The sequence below is a fragment of the Natator depressus genome, chromosome 3 (assembly GCF_965152275.1).
Source record: "Natator depressus isolate rNatDep1 chromosome 3, rNatDep2.hap1, whole genome shotgun sequence".
NCBI lineage: Eukaryota > Metazoa > Chordata > Testudines > Cheloniidae > Natator > Natator depressus.
In genome coordinates, this window is record NC_134236.1 from 157,894,811 (window position 1) to 157,920,640 (window position 25,830).

The 25,830-nt window shown below is 40.4% G+C and overlaps 1 protein-coding gene across 5 annotated transcripts in view; it reads left to right on the plus strand.

Moving 5' to 3' along the window:
• The first annotated feature begins 4,571 nt into the window (after window positions 1-4,571).
• The window catches only part of CDC42BPA (CDC42 binding protein kinase alpha), a 336,523-nt gene continuing 315,264 nt past the window's right edge, over window positions 4,572-25,830 (plus strand). For 2 of the 5 annotated variants that reach the window (XM_074949160.1, XM_074949163.1), the window contains exon 1: window positions 4,573-5,083. In XM_074949160.1, the coding sequence (XP_074805261.1) occupies window positions 4,906-5,083 (178 nt within the window). In that variant the 5' untranslated portion in view covers window positions 4,573-4,905. Of the gene's footprint in view, window positions 5,084-25,830 lie in introns of all 5 variants that reach the window. The other 3 variants (XM_074949161.1, XM_074949162.1, XM_074949164.1) reach the window with 2 other exon arrangements.

Genomic DNA, 25,830 nt, shown 5'->3' on the forward strand with positions numbered 1-25,830 from the left:
GAACAATTTTAAAATTACTAAGGAATTGGTTCGTTTCTAGTCATTATCAGCTTTGTCAGTGTCATTGCCTCCTTTAATTTCAATATTCTGATGATGTCCTCCACGCCATACATTTAACAAAATGATCCCAGCTTAACTACATAAAAGGAAAAAGAAAAAACCTGGGAAAGTCCAAAACCAATCATCTTTGTTTTAAAAATATTAAAACTGATTAACATTTTCCAAATTTAAATTTTTAATAAAAAATTAGGATGATTTTTTGTAAATGACTTTTTTCCTGCACTTTGGCAGGGGGTTAGACAAGATGACCCTTGTGGTCCCTTCTAACGCTATGATTCTAAATAGTTGGCAAAAAAAACCAACAATCATGTTTTGACCAGCCCCAATATATACATTATTCTTCAGTTTTTTCATAAGGCACCATACACATCTATGGCACTATGAAATCATAAGTGCTAAATATTATTCTGGTGCTAGTAAAAATTAGGATTGGGAAAAAACCTGACACACTATGATTATTTTAGAAATACTGCAATCCAGAAATGGTCCCTTCCCACCCTTCAATTGTATGAGTCTATGTCAGCATTATTTGTTTTTGTATATCTTATTTCATTGGGAGGCACCGTGGTCTACCTGTTTTGCTATGTGGCCTTTGCCAAACCTCTCTGATTGTTTGTTTCCGTACCTGCAAAACAGGGATGTTAATACTTCTTACCTCACAGAGGTTTTGTGAGAATTAAACAGTTAGCATATGGGCAATGCTGTGAAGATGAAAAATGCCATTGTACAAATATTAAGTATTGCTCCTTATTCATTTGTTATAGGGGGATTAGATTCCTCATGGTTTGTGTGACAGACTGGTGACTAGAGATATTCTTCAGGTGATGTAATGGGTTGTAATGGAAATCACCTGTATACTTTTGCATGTAGGAATTCTAGAATAGGCAATTGCCTGGAAAGAGGAAATAATTGCTGGGGGTGAAATAGAGCAACCTGTGAATCAGAGAAAGACACATTTTGCCTTCAGCTGAGCTCTAAGGAGGAAGAATTTGACTGAAAGCACTTCAAGAAGACCTGGTATGATTTGTAACCTTCTGCCAGGTGTTGCCGGCAGCAACAAGGGCTGGGTTCAAATGTCATGCGTGTCCTCTTAAAATTAACAAACACTACCCGCTCAAGTCCCCACTCAGAAACCTGGGGAAAACTAGATACCTTCAGTAGGCACCTTAACAGGCAATAATTCCCCACTTGCAAGCACAAGTCTCAGTATAAAATTAGGAAATTTTTTATTGGGAAGAAGGGAACATAGCGTTAACGTAGCAAAACACAGCAACAATATATATAAATGAATAATAAGTGAAACACCCACACCACCAGGGTGTCTTTAGCAGTACTCCCTTAAATACATTCTCCACTCATCAGCATAAATATCTCATATGCAAATGTCTCTTAAATATGTCACTGTCCTCCCTTCCTCGACTGCTACATCCCACTCACAGTTTGGCATTGGTAGATCGTGCAGTCCCAGAGACTGATTGCTGTGAGGCAGACCTGTCTCCAGGCCCTTGGGGAAGTACTTACCTGATTTACACCTGAGGCTCCACCACTTAATACAGTTTTTAGTGATGGTGGGTAGGAGACCTTTCAGCAGAATTCACTCAGCTCCATTGCTGCCCTCTACAGCTTCAACAGAGTGATCTCAGCACTCTGCCCTCTGATTTCTGTCTTCCATTATAGGACCCTTGAACAGAGTCCATGCCATGATGGATGCATTCCCTACCACAAACTTGAATCCACTGTTCTCTCTTTTTCAGTTCAGTCCCATTATGCCAGCAATTCAGAGTTCATGTACAGTGTTGGTGAATTCTCAAAGTGCAAAGAGGATTGAGGATTTCTGGATAGGAAACTTATACAAATTAATTCTCTCTGTAATTGTACTTTCCCCTGTTCACGGATAGTTGGGAGTAGAGCACTCCTTCCTTATAGAACTTCTATCTGAAGTTCTGGATAAACAGCTTATAAAGCAGCTCTGTTCACCAACAGATGGTGGCAAAGAGCTTTTTCTCCTATGGAGCTTATTCCATTTGCTGTTTCTCCTGTTCACCAGCAAATGATAGTAGGGACTAGGGAGCTCCCATCCCTACCCTCTATAGCTTCAGGCCACAGGGTTTACAGATAAGATGCTGCCTTAAGTAACTTTAGGCTACTGAAAAGACTCATCTTTCTGTAAAAGTAGGGAAAATGCTTTGGAGTTTCTCTTTTGAATCTTGATCGTGTAATAATTAATCTTTATCTGTGTTTTCTTGTTCTTTTGCACATACCGGTACAAATAAAACCCTTAGTGTTTTATGTTAACCGGTAGGAAGGCTAAGGTAGAAAATGCCAGTATTGTATTGACCATAGTTGTGGCCGAGACCAGCTGAAGCACTTTTGCTGACAGTCCAACCCCAGACATGCACACCCAAGGATAGGAGGAAGGGCGTTGTCACTGGAGGGACCTTACCTCTGGAACTCCAACAGAGCTACTTAGTTAGCCTTCAGAGAATAGTACAAGTTCACCTTTTCTGCTAAGCCTTTGCTGGATGGGTCTAAACCCCAACAGTGTTTTCTTTTCCTTGCTCTTCTGACTTCTGGTGGAAAGGTGGTTAGTTTAAGCTCCAATGTTTCTTGGAGATGACATTTATTTAACCCTCCCGCCCTTGGAGTTTCAATTAGATATTGCATTCTTCACATGGCATCTTTACACTGAATGGCATTGCCATGTGCTATTAAACAGCTGCCATTTTCCACCCCAGAGATGGCTGAATTTCAGTGCTGAGGAAAGTGATCCCTGGTGCGTATTAGCTTGCATTGCACTGTGCGATCCTTTGGGGTGGAAGGTGTTGTGTATACATGTAGATGTTCTCACCATGAATGACCAGGTATATGTTAAGAGACTAAATTTGAAGATTTTTGAATGTAACAGGTATTAGTATTAGCACCTGAAGCATTTCTAATAACGAGGCACGGCTTCTAGTTAGACAAGTAGCATGCCTCACACTGCCCTCTGGCCCTTTAGGTGAAACAGGGCATCCTTTCTTTATTTTTTGGAGGAAGGGCGTAATTAGAGAAATGACAAAACTGCCACCAAGAGGACAATGAAAGAGCCCAGGTAGCAGCAAAGGGCAGGGACCATGGGGAGAGAAGTTAGGGAGCCAGTGGCGCAGCTGGGGCTAGGTGGGTCCCACGCCCACCGCTTCTTTTTTTTTTTTTTTTTTTTTTGAGAGGGGGGGACTAAGAGGACGGGGTATGGGAAAGAAGTGGCACAGCAGCAAGGAGGGCTCCATGATGCGGGGGTGAGCGAGGGAAGCCATCCAGCTCCACCAAGGAGCGACTAGGAGCTCGCAGCTCCTGCAGTAGCCCTCGGGGCGTTGCATCCTGGTCTCCCCTTCTCCTCCTCTTCCTACCCCCCCTCCCTCAGTCCGCCTGTATCCCTGCATTCCCTGCTGCAGCAACGGCTCCCCCCGCCGCCCCCCGCCCTGAATCCCATCAGTAGCAGCAGCTCCCAGGCTCAGCGCCGCTCTCTGCAGCTGTGCGCCGCGGCTGCTCCGTCCGCTAGGGCTGGGGAGGCCGCCATGTTGGATCCTGAGAGCCCAGCAGCAGCAGCAGGAGCGGCCGCCGCCGCCTGTGGGTGTGAGTGAGGGGGAGACCCGGGAGCCGGGCCGGCGAAGGGGGGGCGTGTGGAGGAGCAGGAGCCGGCGGAGCGGAAAGCGGGGCGCAGGCTGTGAGCCCTCCCTGCCCCCCGCCGGAGGAAGATGCCCTTAGCCCGGTGGGGCGAAACCGGGGCAGCATCTCTCCATCCCCTGGATTGAAAACACCAGCAGCAGCACTTCCTAGCACCCGGGGGCCTTACATGTCCAGTGTCTTCTAATCTCCGCCAGCAGGAGGGGGGGCAGCCCGCTCCCCGGGCCGACACCCGGCAGGAGGACACGCACAGACATGGGAAGGATTTGACAGGGTTATTAGCCTGCCCCCCACCTTCCCTGGGTGGTGCTGGTATTTCGGGGGCTGGTTAGCGCCCCACTCCACACACAGCAGAGAAGAAGGTGGGGGATGAAGCCTTTTATTTTTGGGGATCACTGAAAAGCCTTAAAAGGAGACTCCTTGAGGAGGAGGAGAAAGGAAAAGCCTTCCTCAGACAGGACTTGGCTGAGCCCTGAGGAGGGGCTGCTTCCAGCGACCTGTTCCCCCCACCCTTCTGAAGAAATTGCCACTGATGCATTTACCGAGTGGTGCTGGAGGAGGAGGAGGAGGTGGAGGTGGTGGGTATTTTGTAGCCCTTTCCCTCCCCTCCTCTATGCATTTAATTTTCTCCTTCCTTTTATATATTTTTCCTTCTGCTGCTCCTTCCTGGGAAGTGAATTGCTGATGCAAACTGAATGGGGCTTTTACACTTTAGTGATGCAGTGGGATTCTTTTCAGGATTATGTTGCATGATTTGAATTTTGAATGAAGAAGACCTTTTTAAATATATAAATATATCTATTGCTCTATATATGATAAAATTGGTGTCAGTCTTGGTTGAATTTCATTTTAATTATTATTATTTAAATGTCAAGAGTGACGATATATTTTTTCTTTCTTTTTAAAAGTATTAAAATATTTTTTTTAGGATAACTCTTTTCATTCAAATGTGTATATACTGTATATGTGTGTGTATATTAGTGAAACTGACCGAGATTCAGTTTTCAGACTAGGAACACTGAGGTGGATTGTAAATTCAGCACCACCTTTGCTACATTGACATTTGTTTTAAAAACATACGTTGTTGATTTTCTTTTTTAACAATCCATTAAAAAGTTTTTTTAAAAAAAAAAAATAATAATAATAATTAAAAAAGAAACCCCAGTACAAACTGAAACAACCATGTCTGGAGAGGTGCGTTTGAGGCAGTTGGAACAGTTTATTTTGGATGGGCCAACTCGGACTAATGGGCAGTGCTTCAGTGTGGAAACCTTGCTGGATATACTCATCTGCCTTTATGATGAATGTAATAATTCCCCCCTGAGGAGAGAGAAGAATATTCTTGAGTATCTAGAATGGGGTAAGTCTAAACATATTTATTTTGTTTGCATCCTTTACATGTTCACATGTGCTTTGTAGTGTGTCACTATGGTATACATGTATAGTTGGGGTCTGTTTATAGCCCATGTTTTATTCAAGAGTCTTATAATATCTGTACTTTACAGTTTTTTAATCGTATTTATTACAATAATTTCACATCAGTTATTGCAGGTGAAGTTTTCACTAAAGATGAGAATTCATCTTTTGACACCACCGGATTCTGGCATGTGGAGTTTTTTTTGTTTTAGGCCACCTAATGTAATTTTTTGCATTTGAAGCTTTTTAGGATGATGCTGGGTAGATCCCCTGATAGGAAAAAAGACAAGTGCACAGTTCTGTAACTTTTCTGTGCAATCAAATTTATGGTCTATTAAAGTAAAAAGCATTGATAGGAGAGAGGGGTGGAAAAAGCCAACCTTCTTAAATGATATATGCATTTGAAATATTTGTTAAAATAGAGAAAATATGTCATCTGTTACCTAAGGTCATTGCTGACCTGAATATAATGTTTGGTTTCTGGTAGGGAAAATAAAGTTGGAAAGCAGAGTCCAGAGTCAACTTGTCTTCTTTTTTTCTTGCTATTTTGAGATTTAGCACAATAATAGAGTGCTTAGAATTTTTAATGAAATAGATTAATGATGATAATTAGTGGCTGAACTTTCCTGAATTCATGATAGGGCAGGTTGTCCTGTTTTTTTTCTTCTTCTAAATATAGATGTAGCACAGAAGATACAGTCTCACATAAGAATCCTGATGAGGACAGTTACTGTATGTGACCTTCAAGCTTCAAAGTCATGCTGTACTTTTAAATTGAATATAAAATCTTTATCATCTATATTTCACAAAATGTACATAAGCAAACTGCTGTCTTTAAGAACACCTTTCCAATCTTCATAATTAGCATTATATATGTTAAACAGCTAGCTGGAGTCTTCATAATGAAGTCATTGAAGGAAGATTATTGTTGGGTCAGTTATCAAAACATACTAAGCAGTTCTGCACTGTTCGCTAATTTTATTTGTGTGCTCTTTCCTATATTCATACTGACATGGAAAGAATCTCTGACTCAATAATTGAAATTCTTGAACTCTTCATAATTATATTGGTCTTGTGCTTTTATTAAGCTGAATAGCAGAATTTAACACATTTTGACAAGCTGAAAAGGTAATTTTTTAATACTTTAAGAATTCATGCTCTAAAATTAGTACTGTGACAGATGTTTGCCATATTCTCTGACGGAATGTTTTTTAAAATGTAGTGGTTCCAAAGAAGTCTTACATTGGAGAATTTATTGTGCTAACAAGGGTTCATTGGTTCGGCAAGTTGATATCCTGTAAATAGGTTAAAGATATCAATGGGAGCGGGATAATGGAGTTTTTAGAACTTTCCACATTGATTGCTGGTACTTACATCATGCGGTGATAGTCACTTGACATCTGACTCTGTCATCCTAAGATTCTGACAGTGATTGCAGATTTTTACATTAAGTTTGTGAGGGATCTACTAGATTACTTTTAATAGTGCAAACACAAATCAAATGCTATTTTGGAAAGACTGCAATAAACACTCTTGTATGCCCGTTTTCTGGAACTATTTTCTGCTTTACCACCCTTTTCTCCTCCTCTTGCAAGAGCTCCACACCAAAGACTCTCTCCACTTGAGGGTGAATTTCTACATCATTTATAGGCAAGGGTCTGCCATAGCATTTGCCATTCTGATTTTTAACTTGTAAATTTCAAATAGGTTTGTCAAGGGTTGGTTAAGAATGAAAAGTTGCAACAGTGTCCTCTGATACTGAGGCACAAGGGAGGTGACTTATCGAATGAGGCCCTTACCCTGAAAACCCATACGCATGTGAGTAGTGCTTTCTCAAGCAAGTATTCCCACTAACTTCACTAATTACTCACATGAGTAAGGGTTTGCAGGGTTGGGTTGTTGTTGAGATGTCTCATTATATTTAGGTATTAGAATGTGTAATAAAGAGTTACCTGCTTCTTTTTTTGTAAGGTAGTCACACTCACACACTTATCAGTTCAGAAAAGGGACAGTGATAGTGGGTGGAGGTGGGGGCAGTTACACATGTATTTAATGTCAGAGGCACCATTGGGATAGTGGTCTGAGCGTAGGGATGGCAGCCAGGAAATCTCATTCTCCTTCTGGCTCTGTCAGTGACACATGCAAGTCATTTCACATCTCTGTCTCAGCTTCCCCGTTTTGTGGATGGCGAATATAATATCTACTTTTCTCCTGGGGAGTTGAGAGAGCTACAGTTTGTAAATCACTTAGAGCTACTCAGATAAAAAGTCTTAAACAAATGCAAAGCATTTCAATCTGTTTTTCATCAGTGGACTAAAATTGATTAGGGGCCAGATCCTGCTTCCGTTGGAAGTGGGTGCAGAAATCTATTGGCAAAGAGCATTTTGCAAGATTGGGACCTATGGCCCTGTGACTCGTCCCATCAAAATTAGTGGGGCTACTCACGATTATAAAGTTAAGCGCATGTGTATTGCAGAATCAAAGCTTTGTATATTTTTAGCCTATTATTGAGCACAAGCTATGAATACTTTAAAAAAAAAAAGAGTAAAAAGCCTCCTCCAAGTTGTACCATCATGTTTGAAGATTTCAATAATGTCTTTCAAATTTCATTTAAAAAAATCTTAGTATACTAAGTTACAGTGTGTGTGTGTGTGTGGGGGGGGGGAATAGTCAGTGAACTTCCAGTTTTTGTGCACTCCTATAAGTTAAAAACATGTGAATAGATTTTTGTTTTTTTGGAGAGGGTCGGGAGAAGAGTTGGGATTTTGGGTTTAAAAAAATTGCTTCAGGAACGAGTCTTTGTATGTTAAATTTCATGCCAGGTTGAATATTTATAGTGGAGTTATAAACTCTTGGAAAAGGGTTAGGAGGAGGTTTAGAATGGAAAAGTTGACATAACCTTAGCAATAGCAGTATTACTACAGCTATATTTAGTTAAGAATGTTGTGATATCTGTTCTTATTCAATACTATGATTACTTATAAAGTGAAGCAACGTAGTAATGATGGACATCTTAACCAGGTTTTTCAGCTTTCATTTTTGAATTGCTGTGGTGAATGTAACTTGCTAAACTGCGGGAGGGGAAGCTCATTTCAGTGTAACAAGCATGTGTTTTATTTAGCTTTCCATCTTTTTTTCATCATGGTAAGAGACATTAGAAGAACCTGAAGTATCAGGCTAATTATTTTGTGATTTAAGAATCTGTTTTTGTTTTAAATCCTAGGTTAGACTTAAAATAAAACTTCTTTTCCCCATGTATTCATATTTTATCAATGATATGACATACAATGTAATATGGCTTGATTACCTGTCAGAAATAAATGATGAATATATAATAAATACATTACATAACTCATTGATGGAAACAGTCAGTGTGAATGAGTTCTGAGAGTTAATCAGCATGAATCTTGGAAATAAATGATATAGCCAGACTTGGTCCCACTCTGTGTACTGTGTGTGCAAACTGGTTTTAATTTTGATGGTCAGTTGTATTTCTGGTTCAGAATAGAGAGATTCTCTAGTTGCAGCAACTGGAGACTGCCAGCAGGAGAGATTGAGAATGCCAGGCATGTTGTTTTTCTTTTCTACAACAGCACTGGTTTTCATTGATGCTTACAAGCCTGGGGGGTGCAGGCCAGGATGCAGGGGATTATAAGAAGAAAAATAGTAGTAAAGAGGAAGTGTTTATTTTAAAAAAAAAATTCAGGTTTATAAATATTTTTTTGCTCTTCATTTTTTAAATACTTTCTTATAGTGAGATTGATTTCGAATAGTCTCAAGAAAAGTGAAGAGAGTCACATTGCTTAGGAAACTTTAAATCTAGATCAAAGAAAGCCTTCCAAAATATACAGGAGGAGGAAAAAAGCACTAACAGAGGAATGAAGTAGATGACCGTGTAAAACTCTTTCATCTCTAACTTGTATGAGAAATATAAAATGACTTTCACTACCATTTTTTTTTCTGTTTCTGATAGGTGAAGTTTATTTTCCTCACTTTATTTTTAATGGCATGAAACAGTTATGGGTTTTTTTGTGTGTCTTTTTTTGTGTGTGCATCAGCATCATTGATGATGGCAGCCCAGTTTTTAGAGTGTAACTGTTGCCATTGAGACTGGAAGAGGGACATGTATCTTTTTTATTTTTTAGTCCTGTAAAAATAACAGTTCTGTAATTTACAGTTGTTTGCTAAGACAATTTTAAAGGTTTAAATTTCTGAATAGTTTAACATAAATGCACATAGAAATATGAGAGAATGAATGGTTTGTTTTTTGTTTTAGTTTTTTAGATCATTTGTTTTTTAAAAAACAAACCTACACTCTGTGTCTCAGATCCGTTGTTCAATCCTTTGTAGGTCATGGCAAAAATAACAGGAGTTGTCAGGTACAGTTTAGTCATGTTTGTGCTTGTATGTATAAGCAAACCTGATAATTCAAACAAAAAAACCCCACAACAACATAAACCAAACAAACCCCTTAGTCAGACCGCACTTCTCTGCAAACACAGACTAGCTGAGCATTTTAGTTAGGTCTTCTGTTACTAAGAGTTCATTGATTTTATAAAATATTCTCCAATATAATTGGTAGTATATCAGGTATTAGAAATAATTAAAAATTACACTTTTCAAAATAAATTACACACACACACCAGGACAATTCCTGAGAGAATATGTTTTATTCATTTAGGACCTAGTCTTTAGTCTTATTGAAATTAATAAAAATGTTGCTATTAGCTTCAGTGAGAGCAGGATTAGCTAAGAAGAGCTAAGGCTTCAGTTCAGCAAGGTAGTTAAACAGGTAGTTAATCATGAGTAGTTACATTGACTGGGGGGTAGGGGCTGAGTATGGGGGCTATGTGTGTGTAGTCCTTGCAGGATTGGAGCTTAATTCACAAATTTCTGGAGCATAATTCCTGATGGGTCCCTTCACCAGTCATTCATATGAATTATTAAGGTTCAATTGTATTTTTTATACATTTGGAATTTCAAATGTCTCTTGTATTGCCAAATAGAGGTTTCTGTCTTGCAGTTGTATCTTTTATCAGAGTAATTTGTGAATTTCTATACCAAATTATTTTGTATAAAGTATAAGTGAATTTAGTGTACATGAAAGTGAGAACAATAATAGCAGCTTGAGCCATCTTATATTATAAACCATGTAAGATTCTAGCACACCTTTTTCTGTCTTGATTACCAATTATGGTAAACAAGACAATAATTACTGTGTGGTCAAATGAACTGTGAGACTACCAAACTCCATTTTACTTAGTTTAGGATTTTAAGTCAGTCTGCCAAAGAGTAATGTATTAACCCACTGAGCTGTCAGTCAGTTTCTTAAATATTCAAGCTCAAGGTATCCCAAGACTTTAATTTTTAGACTATTGTATTTGTTTAAAAAATCCATCAGAATTTATGAGCAGGTCATCTGCATTTGCAGCTATTCATGGGCTGCACCATTGGGCTCTTTTTGGCGCTTTTGTGTAGTTTGGGAGTGTAGATTGGTTTTGATTTGATTTGAAAGGAGTACAGTGCTGTTTGATGAATGAGAACAGCACACTAACATTTAGCACATCATCTTCAGGAATTAGGAATTCTTTTATTCCATATGGAAATTCTTAGCATGCTTTGGTTTAACAGAAATGAAAGGAGAAATATAATTATCTGAGATATTATGCTAACTGTGGCATAATCCTCATGCCATGATTAATAAACTAATCTGGATAAAACATTTTTCAGGCTAAAGTGTTAATACGTTATTTTATTTGTGGTATAAAATCATGATTTGATTTTTAAATATTCTGCTTGGACTGCTTAAAGATCTCTGTACAAATCCATAAGCTCAGTGTGAGGTAGGTGCAGTTTAATTTACAATGCAGTATATGTATCAAAATTAAACTCTTCTCCCCTCCCGCCACACACTAAATATAAATAAATATAAATTATACTAAACTACATCTTTTATATCCTATGGTACATAAATAATTCACAAAGATATAGTGCTATAAGGTTAATGAGCTTATTTAGCTCAATATATTAAATAATTTGGGCTATGTTTTTCAGCAGACTGAGAGGCCCTGCCTCTTTCCTGTTTGCAGATACAATTTGCACTCACATATTGTCCCCTGCAATATGAACTGCAGCTGCAAAGATGAGTAACTTCACTTCTAGCCACTTGATTTCCACCCACGGTTGGGTAGTTATAGGTGCAACTGTTCAAACTTGCTACTGCTATTCAGATGGAGGTGCAAAACTCTAAACACAAAATGGATGGAGGCCCTTCTGCAGATTACCCCTCTCCCTTGTCTTGCCTGATCTATTGATTGATTATTGATTTAGAATCCCCAAGTAACACTCTGAAATTTAGTAGGTTCTTGACCTAAGATTAGGCCCAGTATTATCAATATTACTGCTTTGGGAACCCCATGGGGGCATGACAGTGACAATAATACTCTCACTCAGAGAAAACCTTCTGTAATTGTAAAATTTTTATTATTAAAACGATTAGTCTAATAAGTAAACCAATCCAGACAAGTAAAGTGATGTAATACAACACTGTTAATACAGCCAGTACCATTATAGGTATATACTCACTCTATCCTTGGGAAGAGTTCTAAAAGTTGAGACAGATCATAGTCGGGCATGCCGATGAAGAACTCCCAATGGCTGTACCTGAGACCAGGGTGTTTTATAGACCTTGATGGTTCACAGGCATATGTATGCATAGCTCATCTCTCCTTTACCATATTTTAACTTGCTCACTCACATAATGTTATCCTGTAGGTTAGTATAGTAATGAAGATAAACTCATGAACATATATATCAGTTGTATTACTATGGTTACCTGCGATTAAGCATTTGCTAATGTTTCCTCCAAAAAATACTCTTAAAACTGGTACATGTTGCCTTCTTGCAACACTTGACTGTTACAAAACAATAAACAAAGTCTTATGTCATCTTGTAACTTTAGGTCACTGTTTGTTTGCTTACTTATGCCAATGTATTGAGCAACTACTCTTACTCAGGCTGTAAGGCCTTATACTTATGCTAACTGCTTAAAGTATTCTTACAGGTTTAGGCCTATAGGTCTCTTGTGTTCTGCGATCAATTTCTTATCCCTTTGTTTTATTATTACTTCTATAATTACTGTATGGCTGTGCTTGTTTTTTAGAGGATGATCTATACATTGTTTACCTTGAGCAGGGGTGGCCAACCTGTGGCTCCAGAGCTGCATGCGGCTCTTCAGAAGTTAATATGCGGCTCCTTGCATAGGCACCAACTCCGGGGCTGGAGGTATAGGTGCCAACTTTCCAGTGTGCTGGGGGACGGTGCTCACTGCTCAACCCGACTCTGCCACAGCCCCCGCTCCTTCCTGTCCCCTTCCCTGAGCCTGCCACGCCCTCGCTCCTCCCCCTCCCTCCCAGAGCCTCCTGCATGCCGCATGGGGAAGGAGTGGGAGGCGCTGATCATCAGGGCTGCTGGCAGGTGGGGGGCAGCTGATCATAGAATATCAGGTTGGAAGGGACCTCAGGAGGTCATCTAGTCCAACCCCCTGCTCAAAGCAGGACCAATCCCCAACTAAACATCCCAGACAGAGTTTTGTCAAGCCTGAACGTAAAAACTTCTGAGGAAGGAGATTCCACCACCTCCCTAGGTAACACATTCCAGTGTTTCACCACCTTCCTAGTGAAAATTTTTTTCCTAATATCCAACCTAAACCTCCCCCACTGCAACTTGAGACCATTACTCCTCATTCTGTCATCTGCTACCACTGAGAACAGTCTAGATCCATCCTCTTTGGAACCCCCTTTCAGGTAGTTGAAAGCAGCTATCAAATCCTCCCTCATTCTTCTCTTCCGCAGACGAAACAATCCCAGTTCCCTCAGCCTCTCCTCATAAGTCATGTGTTCCAGTCCCCTATCATTTTTGTTGCCCTCCGCTGGACATTTTCCAATTTTCCCTCATCCTTCTTGTAGTGTGGGACCCAAAACTGGACACAGTACTCCAGATGAGGCCTCACCAACGTCGAATAGAGGGGAACGATCACGTCCCTCGATCTGCTGGCAGTGCCCCTACTTATACATCCCAAAATGCCATTGGCCTTCTTGGCAACAAGGGCACACTATTGACTCATATCCAGCTTCTCGTCCACTGTAACCCCTAGGTCCTTTTCTGCGGAACTGCTGTCTAGCCATTCGGTCCCTAATCTGTAGCGGTGCATGGGATTCTTCCGTCCTAAGTGCAGGACTCTGCACTTGTCCTTGTTGAACCTTATCAGATTTCTTTTGGCCCAATCCTCTAATTTGTCTAGGTCCCTCTGTATCCTATCCCTACCCTCCAGCGTATCTACCTCTCCTCCCAGTTTAGTGTCATCTGCAAACTTGCTGAGGGTGCAATCCACGCCATCCTCCAGATCATTAATGAAGATATTGAACAAAACTGGCCCCAGGACCAACCCTTGGGGCACTCCACTTGATACCGGCTGCCAACTAGACATGGAGCCATTGATCACTACCCATTGAGCCCGACAATCTAGCCAACCTTCTATCCACCTTATAGTCCATTCATCCAGCCCATACTTCTTTAACTTGCTGGCAAGAATACTGTGGGAGACCATGTCAAAAGCTTTGCTAAAGTCAAGGAACAACACGTCCACTGCTTTCCCCTCATCCACAGAGCCAGTTATCTCGTCATAGAAGGCAATTAGATTAGTCAGGCATGACTTGCCCTTGGTGAATCCATGCTGACTGTTCCTGATCACTTTCCTCTCCTCTAAGTGCTTCAGAATTGAATCTTTGAGGACCTGCTCCATGATTTTTCCAGGGACTGAGGTGAGGCTGACTGGCCTGTAGTTCCCCGGATCCTCCTCCTTCCCTTTTTTAAAGATGGGCACTACATTAGCCTTTTTCCAGTTGTCCGGGACCTCCCCCGATCGCCATGAGTTTTTAAAGATAATGGCCAATGGCTCTGCAATCACATCCGCCAACTCCTTTAGCACTCCTGGGTGCAGCGCATCCGGCCCCATGGACTTGTGCTCGTCCAGCTTTTCTAAATAGTCCTGAACCACTTCTTTCTTCGCAGAGGGCTGGTCACCTCCTCCCCATACTGTGCTGCCCAGTGCAGCAGTCTGGGAGCTGACCTTGTTCGTGAAGACCAAGGCAAAAAAAGCATTGAGTACATTAGCTTTTTCCACATCCTCTGTTACTAGGTTGCTTCCATCATTCAGTAAGGGGCCCACACTTTCCTTGACTGACTTCTTGTTGCTAACATACCTGAAGAAACCCTTCTTGTTACACTTAACATCTCTTGCTAGCTGCACCTCCAGGTGTGATTTGGCCTTCCTGATTTCACTCCTGCATGCCCGAGCAATATTTTTGTACTCTTCCCTGGTCATTTGTCCAATCTTTCACTTCTTGTAAGCTTCTTTTTTGTGTTTAAGATCAGCAAGGATTTCACTGTTTAAGCCAAGCTGGTCGCCTGCCATATTTAGTATTCTTTCTACACATCGGGATGGTTTGTCCCTGTAACCTCAATAAGGATTCTTTAAAATACAGCCAGCTCTCCTGGACGTCTTTCCCCCTCATGTTATTCTCCCAGGGAATCCTGCCCATTAGATCCCTGAGGTTGTCAAAGTCTGCTTTTCTGAAGTGCAGGGTCTGTATTCTGCTGCTCTCCTTTCTTCCCTGTGTCAGGATCCTGAACTCGACCATCTCATGGTCACTGCCTCCCAGGTTCCCATCCACTTTTGCTTCCCCTACTAATTCTTCCCAGTTTTTGAGCAGCAGGTCAAGAAGAGCTCTGCCCCTAGTTGGTTCCTCCAGCACTTGCACCAGGAAATTGTCCCCTACGCTTCCTGGACTATCTGTGCACCGCTGTATTGCTCTCCCAGCAGATATCCGGGTGATTGAAGTCTCCCATGAGAACCAGGGCCTGCGATCTAGTAACTTCTGTTAGTTGCTGGAAGAAAGCCTCATCCCCCTGGTCCGGTGGTCTATAGCAGTCTCCCACCACGACATCACCCTTGTTGCTCACGCTTCTAAACTTAATCCAGAGACACTCAGGTTTTTCTACAGTTTCATACCGGGGTGGGGGCGGGGGTGGCTGCTGAGGTATTACTGTGGCTCTTTGGCAATGTACATAGGTAAATTCTGGCTCTTTCTCAGGCACAGGTTGACCACCCCTGACCTTGAGGCTAGTTCTTTTCATAGTATTAGCCAATATTTTAACATCCTGAATTATATTTAAAAACAGCAGTTATCTATTTTGCCATAACTATGGTCAATCTGTATAGGAAACATCCAGAAATAATTAAAAAGAAAAGGAGTACTTGTGGCACCAAGTACTCCTTTTCTTTTTGGGAATACAGACTAATACGGCTGCTACTCTGAAACCAGAAATAATTAGTTGCTGTTGCCAAGCAGCAAAACGTAGATAGTGAATGGACTATTTCAGTGCTGGGTAGAGTAGGTATTTGAGACTGTGGGTTAGAAATCTTATATGGTATTCTGAAGATTGTAATGTTAGAACACTGCCTTGGTTTTGTCTTTTTGGGGGAAAAACTTCCATGAGTATATTATTTACATTAGTTTAAACAGATTTCCTTTTTCTGGCTGAACATATGGAATATTTTGTTCCTTTCTTGGCCAAGTTACCTCCACATACTTGTTTTCTTAAAATCCTAATTGAGCTTGGGAATGTTACTGATGGGGACAAAAATTTTTAAAAACTGCAACTGATTTAGGTCAGTCATGTGCAACCTTTTGCTCACTGCAGGATTTTTATTTCAACTAGTTTAAAGATGACATTAGACTTAATAGGTGCAAAAACCCTCTTTTCAGACAGGTCAGTTTACTTTATTCCTAGTAATACAGTCTAATAAGGTTTACTAGCAGTTACCATGGATAAAATCCACATGAGTTGCACCCAGACTCTTAAGACTTTCTGTTTCATAAATCTTCCTTATCCGTATCCGGATTTGCAGTTTCATTTAAGTTAGTTTGTTACACAACTTAGTTAGACCTCTTTTATTCTCGAGGATTAACTTTTTGATAGGTAGAAGGTACATAGTACTCCGCAGCTCTTAGCACCTATTTAAAAGGTTTTGAATTGCAGCCCTACTTATATCGAAAACTATTTTTTTAGGCCATATTGAAACTAAAACCTTACATGAAATAGTAATTTTTGCATTTCAGCTGTAATTTGATCATAGTTTTATTACTAGAATTTTATGGCAACTGTTCCCATAATGTATTACTGGTTGTTGAGAGAGGAGGACATGTTAAATTGCTGAAGAAATATTAAGTGTTTGAAAGATGTTGTGCAACCATTTTTGTTTCTTATTTTCAATTTCAAATTTTGTCTATAGTAGTGGTTATGCTTAAAGTGCTCCTGATTTATTGTTTTCTTTTTCCTGTGAAATTCTAAGTAGTTTGAGGCCTTAATTAGAATCAGTGTCTTGTTAGGTCAGGATCTGAGAAGTACACTTTCATTACTGGACCTGGTCAACAGCAGTTTCTCTAGTATTTCTGGTATAAAGTTAAAATCCCCATTGAAAGGGCCTCTCCCCACCATTACTACCATCACCACCTCCTCCCCAGTCACTGAGGCTAAGCTTTCTTATAACCCATATGTATCAGCAACCCCATTCAATCATCTGATCTTGCTTGCCCCACTCTTACCTCATCCCTCACCTCTCTCTCCGTAATGTGTCCCTCTTCTTTCGTTCATTCTCTTCATAATACAAGCATGTTTAAGTCTTTATGAAAACAAAAACCATCTTTGACATCACTTGCTTCTCCAGCTGTTGCCCCATTCTCTCCCCTTCTTCATCTCTAAGCTCATTGAGCATGCTGTCTGCAGTTGCTGAATCAAGTTCCTTTCCTCCAGCTCCATCTTAGATCCTTTCCAGCCAGGCTTCCTCACGTTACACTCCACTGAAATGACTCTCACCAAACTCTCTCATAACACCTTCCTTGCCAAAGCTCAGAACCAGTAGTTCATGCTTGTCCTCCTTGACCTCTAAGTTACCTTTGGCACAGTCAGCTACGTTTTTCATTTTGAAATTCTGCCTTCCCTCAGGCTGTGTGACTCTGTCTTCTAACTATTGGTTATTCTCCTGCCTCTCTGATTGCTTCTTTTAGTGATTCATTCAGTGGGTCCTCCTCTTCCTTGCTCAAACTTTGGGGGGAGGGGGGCACATGGCTTCATTCTTGGCCCCTTCTCAATGCCCGCTACATACACTGTAGGTAATTTCATTCATAAACATAGCTTAAGCTATCATCTGTAAGCTGATAGCTCATAGATATACCTGTGCACTCTTCCATCCAAACCAAAATCTCAGCCTGTACTCCTGATTTCTGATAGATGTCCAGCTGTCAACTCCTTCTCAATGTGGCTGAAACTGAGCTCTTGATCTTCCCTTCCCCCTCCCCAGGCCTTCTCTACTTTCTCAGTCACCATGGACAGCAGCACCTCCCTCCTTGTCACTCAGACTTGTAACCTGGTCCTCATCTTTGACTTGGCACTTTCCTTAGAGCCACACAACCAGGGCATGTCTAAATCTTCTTGCCACTATTTGCAAGGAGAAGTACATTGCAATTGTGGCAGGAGATACTGAATGGTGTTTATACATCAAAACACTATCTGTACTCAGTGTTGAATTAAATTATAGTGCATAGCTCTCCTTATGTTTATACAAATATATAAGTATTGCAGATATCTTGAAAGTGATAAAATTGTCACTGTTTAGATGTCATGGTGACAGAGGCCTTTAAATATAACTAATGTAAAGATAGATAAGTACATTCTGAAATTCTTATGTGCCAGGGAACATCTGTTCCATTTTTGTAAAAGTTAAGAAAATGGTCTCTCTTGGTGTGTAGTGGATAGGAACAATTAGTTTCCTAACATGTAGGAGAGATGTTGTGATCAGTCTTTTGTAGTCCTTTGTTCAGGCAAAACAATGACTTCTTCAGTCTGCTTAGGCTGATTTAGAATGTTGCCATTTCTGAATCTATGAATGCTTCTCCCATTAGGTTTTTATTTTTAGCTGTTACTTCACTAAATATGCTACTAATAATACCAGTTTTTGTATGGGTCTGTGCACACCTACTTGGTATTTTCAGTTTTGAGTCCAATAACTCACTGAACAAGTCTCCATCTCTCCTGTGCTGATTGCCAATAAATTTGCTGCTATATTGCTCCATCATTTGTCTCTTTTGACTTCAGGTTTTGCCATTTTAAATTTTTTTAGTGTTTCCAGAGGTATTTGAAAAGTAACTTCTGCTGGTTAACTCATAATCTGAAATCTTTGATTGTCTCTTGCCAAGTCTAGGTGCTTCTGCCGAGCTTCCTTATCGACACTAGAGCTTAAAACGCTGCTCCAAAATCCCATATCTACTTTCGGAGAACTCTTAGTGTTAGATAGGAAGCATCTCTAAATAGATGCGGCATAATCTCTATATTTCCCTACAGAATTCTGGTGTTTTAAGAACTGAAAACTGATTGAAATGTCTTCAGAGCTGTCAAGGTTCCTTCCCCACTGTGAACTCTAGGGTACAGATGGGGGACCTGCATGAAAACCTCCTAAGCTTATTTTTACCATCTTAGGTTAAAACTTCCCCAAGGTACAAACTATTTTCCTTTTTCCCTTGGACTTTATTGCTGCCACCACCAAGCGTCAGACAGACAGACAGACGGGAAAGAGCCCGCTTGGAAATGTCTTTCCCCCCAAAATCCTCCCCAAACCCTACACCCCCTTTCCTGGGGAAGGCTTGATAAAAATCCTCACCAATCTGCATAGGTGAACACAGACCCAAACCCTTGGATCTTAAGAACAATGAAAAAGCAATCCGGTTCTTAAAAGAAGAAATTTTAATAGAAGAAAAAGTAAAAGAATCACCTCTGTAAAATCAGGATGGTAAATACCTTACAGGGTAATTAGATTCAAAACATAGAGAATCCATCTAGGCAAAACCGTAAGTTACAAAAAGGCACACAGACAGGAATATCCATTCCATTCAGCACAGCTTATTTTCTCAGCCATTTAAACAAACAGAATCTAACACATATCTAGCTAGATTACTTACTAAGTTCTAAGACTCCATTCCTTTCTGTTCCCGGCAAAAGCATCATACAGACAGAGGGAGCCTTTTTCTCCCCCCCCTCCGGCTTTTGAAAGTATCTTGTCTCATCATTGGTCATTTTGGTCAGGTGCCAGCGAGGTTATCCTAGCTTCTTAACCCTTTACAGGTGAAAGGGTTTTTCCTCTGGCGAGGAGGGATTTTAAAGGTGTTTACCCTTCCCTTTATATTTATGACAAGAGCTTATTAAAATCAAAACTGATTTCAGGGTATGTCGATGTGGACATCATTATCCAAATGTTCAGGTTTTTAGAGACCAGAGAGAAATGGTAATTAAAAAACCTATTAGTTAAAGAAATCGGCATTGTAATGAGGAAGGTGGTGGCAGAACACTTTTGTGATCTGGGTTGCACAATGGTTACAGATAATAACGTTAGTACTTTTGGGACACCACTGTCCCATGGTACTTGCAACTCTCCCTCATTATAGATCTTTCCCCATTTACCACACTCTCTTTTGTAGTGAAATGCTCTGTTTAAATATTGTGCCAATTCACATTCATGGCAACAAGTGGGACAAATAGAAACTGGCATTCTTATTCTAGCTTTCTAGCGCAGTGTTGATTTAGCTGCTTTTTCTGCCATTGTGAGAACTATACCAGGCTACATACAGTTTTTGAGTCACAATTTTTGCCATGTCCATATTGACTGAGGTCAGTGAGAGTTTTCAGATTCCCATAGGAATAGCTGGACCCTCTGTTCCATAAATGGTATACTTTGTAAGTATAGATAGAAGTCCAAAGAAGGGTTATTTCATGTCAATAATATATATTTCTTGCAAATAAGAGTCTGTGTATTCATGTGTTCTGTAGCCCGAAGGTAATTACCTAAAATAGTTATTGAACACACCCAAAAAATCTGAGTTTTAGCATTTCAGATGGAAAGTGCCACAAGGCAGTTGTGCAGAGATAAGACCATTTTTTTTAGCCTGTTTGCCGTAGATATAGCTCAATTGAAAGACATTGATTCTTGTCTTGGCAGACTTAGAGCAGCTGTGTTATTTCCCCCAGCCCATGAAAAGCACTTGATGAACTATGCCATTCTGTCTTGGGATAATTTGAAAGAGTGTCTTTTATAATCTCAGCAGTGTCTGACACAAAAGGCATTTTTGTTGTTCTTGTCATGATTTGATCTGTCAGAGGCAAGTTATGGAAGCAGCTTTCTTATACAAATAGAGAAGTTTATGGAGAAATGTAACTTCATTCTAGCTAGACTTCTTATTGTCATTTTAGGCATCGTATTTCAAATTTTTTTTTTTAAACTGCATTTGTTTTTTCCCCTATGCCTAGAAAACCACCTTTGGCTAGAGAAATAGTAGGTCTGTTTTAAACTTCAGTGGCATCTGCCAAAGTTATTTATTAACTCTTTATGAAAAAAAAATGGCCAAACTATCTTTAAAAATTGTCTAGTGGGTTTAAACAAAAATTTGGTACCTTACCTGCTTTCTTGCATTACACCTGTCTGTAAAACTGATGGAAATCTTGTCAGGGATGAAAATTCAGACTCAGATATTAAAAACAAACAAACAAACAAACAAGCAGCCATGATTTCATATAGGGGATTGTTAAGAAACAACAATGTATGGTATATGTTACCATGTTATGAAGTTGACTTTTTTCATTTGTATTGTTTTTCATTGTCTTGCAATAATTTTAACTACATAAGTAGATAAATTCGTGTCTGTGTGTGGATCATGCACTGCCTTAGGCAATCGCTGTAGAGCTTTTCTTGTGAAGTGAGTGAGGAGATGACTAAAAAATCTCCCTTTTATGAGTTTAGCTGAAACGCTTGTTTAAACACCTGGATAGGGAGCATTAATTCTGAAACATAGGGGTTTTGGGGGGGATGGGGGCAGGAGGGGGAAATAACATTGTCTGCATAAAACTTTAAATAATTGCTTTTTCCAATTTTTTTTTCTCAGTAATTTCTGAAAGGATATGGCTTTTGGTTGGTGGCCATCAGTAATTCTGGTAACCTGACAATGAAGAAAAATTCTGCTTCCTGTTGGGGTTGACTCACCTAATTACAGTCAAAAGTGTTATTAATGATGATGCTGGTTCACATTAGCTGTATATACTTGTAATGTGTTAGGTTGGGAGGGGGGTGGAAGCTGGGGACCAGCTGCTCTCTGTAACATCATCTTTTGCTTCCCTCATGAATATCTGCATAGATATCCCATTGAGAATTAATTCTGCCTGAGCCAGCATTAACCACTGCAAAGTCTCTTCTATGCAGGGCCAGCCTTAGGGAAAATGGTGCCCTGGGTGAACTTTCTTTTGATGCCCTTTATGTACTACTCACCCAGCAATGGGTGGCCACTCCAGCAGGCAGAGCGGCAGCAGGTAGAGTGGTGGCAGAGTTGGCTCCTGCCCCCCAGGTGGGCATGGGCCTTCTGCAGCCTCTTGACCACGTTGTTCTGCCCCTGACCACAGCACCCTGGGCACTCGCCCATGTCTCTGGCCCTGCTTCCATGACTCCTACTGTAAAGCTGACCGATTTAGCCAAGAGCAGCATCTTTGTGCTGGAGCTGTACTGTCTGGGGAGAAGAGGGAAGGACCAAATAGAAGCATGGAGATGCTGAACCTTCATGTTGCCCCATCCTGCCCTCGTGCATGTCAGGGTCTCCTCTTTATGAGATTCCTGGGGAGCCACAGAGCTGGGTGACCATATTTCCATCTATTTTGTGCTCCCTAAAATTCCCACTTGAGCGGACACATCTTCCAGGAAATACCTTGAGATTAATCCTTTGAACTTTATGTTCACCTCCCCATTAGGTTTTCCATACAAGAGAGTGATACAGCCCCAGGGTCTTTTGCCCTCTTACTGCTGCAGAATTACATATCCTTAGAATTGACTACTGTTGATCACGTGGTTGTCACCCTGTCCGAGTCAGTGACTAGTTGGTTTAAATCCAAAACTATTGGCAAAATAGAGGCAATCGTGCAAAGTTGTTTTAAATCGCATGTCCTTGTTCTGGCCAGTTAGTCTGTTTTGTCAAGAGTGTAAAAAAGATGTCATGATATTAATCACAAATGCCTCTGTTTCTGCAACTACTGCATAAGCTGCAAACTATGGAGTAAATTGCTCCGGTATCTCACAAGCAGGATGCATTAGATTCTAAAGCACAAAGAACTTGTGAGTATTGCAGTACTGAACTGTCCATAAAAACTTCATATCACATAAACTGTAATGTGATTTTTGTGTAACTTGCCTAACTTATTTGTATATTATCTTGTTATTTAAGAAGTAAGACTGTTAGATGTTTAGACTATCACTTTTAACTCGCTCTTCTGCAGCAAAATCAAATACACCTCTACCCCGATATAACAGGACCCGATATAACATGAATTCGGATATAAAGTGGTAAAGCAGTGTTCCGGGGGGCGGGGCTGCGTGCTTTGGCAGATCGCTCCGACACGCTGCTCTGAGCGGTGTGTTAAGGGTGCTGGGCCAGGGCCAAGGGGTTGGATAAGGGGCAGAGGGTCTCGGGGCGGTCGGGGGACAGGGAGCAGGGGTGTTGGATAGGGCGTGGGAGTCTCGGGGGGCTTCTCAGGGGGCGGGGATGTGGATAGGGGTCGGGGCAGTCAGGGGACAGGGAGCGGGGTGGGGGTTGGATGGGTCGGCGGTTCTGAGGGGTCAGTCGGGGCAGGAAGTGACTATTAATAACGGAAATGCTCGAGGCCAAAGCAAGTTCGATATAATGCGGTTTCACTTATAACACCGTCAGATTTTTTTGGCTCCCGAGGACCACGTTATATCGGGGTAGAGGTGTATTAGCTCTCACAATCTAAGAGCTATTTAAACTATTCTCTTTTAATAAACGAGAATAGCTGTGTTTTATCAACAAATTCTTTAGCAACTTGGCTCACTTGTGAGGTATGGTGCAGCTTCTTGGTTCTCTCCTCCACTCCCAAGTTTAAGGAAATAATTTCTTGTAACAGAACATTTGCGTGTCTGTCAAAGGTAGACTAGGTCACTTGCAGGGGCCAGTAATTTTTTTATGGGAAAGTAAAATAGTTTTTGCATTATTTTAACCATTCTAGTACGGACAGTTGAGTAATCTGAGCTGGTAGATGTTCATGACAGTTTTCTAATGTTAAACTACCAGCTGTGCTTGTTTTTTAATTTAGTTTTTCAGTTTTGTGCTCTTAAACTTGTCTTGTCCAGTTCTCTTTCTCTCTCCCTCCCTTCCTCTCAGTCTCCAAGAACATCAGCGCTGTGAAAAGAATGCTGTGGCAGGGTGGGAAGGTCAATCTGTACTGCTATCATAGCGTCAAGGGTACAAAATCATTTCCTGTGGGACAGGGCAGAGGAAAACGGCACCAGGGAGAGTATGGTGAATGAAGTAATTCTGGCAAAGCTACAAGGATTTCTTCTTCATGGTGTGCTAACCATTGTTTTTGATAATCCTTTAGGGGGCCTGTCTTTGCTCCCATTGAAGTCTGGGTCAGAACTCCCATAGGCTTCAATGGGAGCCAATTCAGGCACACCAAACTACAGTAATGTCTTCAGTATTAAACACGATAGGCTCCCCATTGACTATTGCAAATTTTTGGTGTTTAAAAATTTACAGTATAAATGTTCTGCATTGAGTAATAACCGCTTGTGTACTCTACCCCCTTTGATCAGTATTTTAAAAAATCAGTACAACTAACTAAAGGAAGTACAGGCGTTGAAGTACTGCATTATAGTGTAGCTAGGCTCACTAGTGGATCTTAGAGGCCAGTTTCATTTACTTTGTAGAAAAGATGGACTGTGTGAAAATATATGCTAGTAATTGGGACAATTTTTTCGTGTTTATAGTTTAAATAGCATGAGGTGACATACCGCTGTGGGGTCAAAATCGTGACTCATATTGGTAAGAAGAAGGCAATATCTGTGAGCCAAATTCTGCTCTCCATTACATAGAGGTAAATGTGGAGTTACGTCATTGATTCCACAGGAGTTACTCTGAATTTAAACTGATGTAAATGCAAGCAGAATTTGGCCTGGCTCATTTGCATTACAATGCAAAAATTCTTGTACATCATTATTTTGGCATCTTTTCAGAGAGAATTTTTTGAAAGGGATATTATCAGTAGTTGCAAACCTTAAATTTAAATTGCTTGGTAAAATAAAAGAGGGGAATAAAGTGGGGGTTACAAAACCAAATAGGAACAGAAATGTCATTACATTTGGAGGGGGGGAAAGTCATTTTTTGGGGAGAAGTTTTAAACATTCATTTGTAAATGTTCTGAACTGAAACAGCAACAACATTGGAAACAGAAGGTGAAAATGACTAATTTAGTTTCCAAGCAAAGTGCTAGGGTATAAACAAACATTGTAAATAACACAGAAAATAAATCAGGTTGTTAAAACAGAATTTATTTTAAATCTAAGGTAGTATTAGTATCATGTAAAGAAGTTTAGTTCTTTAAAATCTATGTTAAACCAAATAAACAGAAACAGAGGAGTCACTTATGAACCACGCTATTTTGATACTAATTGACGTCCTTATGTGAGTTGTGTATACATTCTTGAGCTCTCTGTAGCTAGAGAAGTTGTCAGGGAGAAAGCTGTGGACAGATAATGCTTTACACTTGAGTATAGTGCCTTTTGCTAAATATCAAAAAGTACTTTATAAAGGTGAGTAAGTATTATCTTATGTGGAGAAACTGAGGCACAGAGGTTCTATGATTTGTTAAAACACAGCAATCCAGTGGCAGAATAGTGCCTAGGATTAGGTTCATTCATCTGATGTATCTTCGTATGCATTAAGGTTTGGACAGGGTTATTTACTACAGGACTACCTGAAAGTTTGTGTGTGTGTTTTTAAACTAGAGATTTTAAAAAAAACAAACAAACAACTCTTCAATTCACCATTTGGGAACTATATGATGTTTCTCCTCTCAGTGTAATAAAGTTTACTAGAGAGGTCTGCCTAACAGATTTGGAGCCATCATTCTGTGACTTTGTTGCTGTGATGTCCTCTTTGCAGTCTCTCTCTGCTTCAGAATAGCAGAGTTTACAGTGGTGGTGCTTATGTTTTTCTTAATCAGTGGGGTACTTCGAAAAAAATGTCTTTCAGAAGTCAGGAGGATGTTTGCAACAATTATACTCAGAGTAGCTGTACATGTGGTTTGAATTGGACCTCCTCCTTTTACAATGGTTTCATCTTTACCTTTGAAAATATTTCTTCTAGTCTCCCAAGGAGCTAATAATATTCTAGTGATATTACCAAGAAAAGTTATTTCAGAAGATCTGTGAACAGTAATTATAAAATCTGATCTGAAGTCAATGGAAGGAATCCTGTTGAGTTCAGTGGGTTTTGGACCACATTCTTGGAGATGTTCAGGTAATCAGGTTATTGAATTAGCTGAAATCTAAATCATGTAACCTGTTTTTGTGCTGTGGAGCTAACTGCTGTAGGGAAGGAAAGGGGAAAGATGTAGCTCTACACCATAATACAATCCCCCTTGGGATTTCCTGGAAGCTCTTCCCTTGAAGCTATGGAGAGATGAGGGAGTTTGAGGAAGGCAATTCTGATGATAGAAACTCTTCTTGGTATAGTTTTCAGCTAA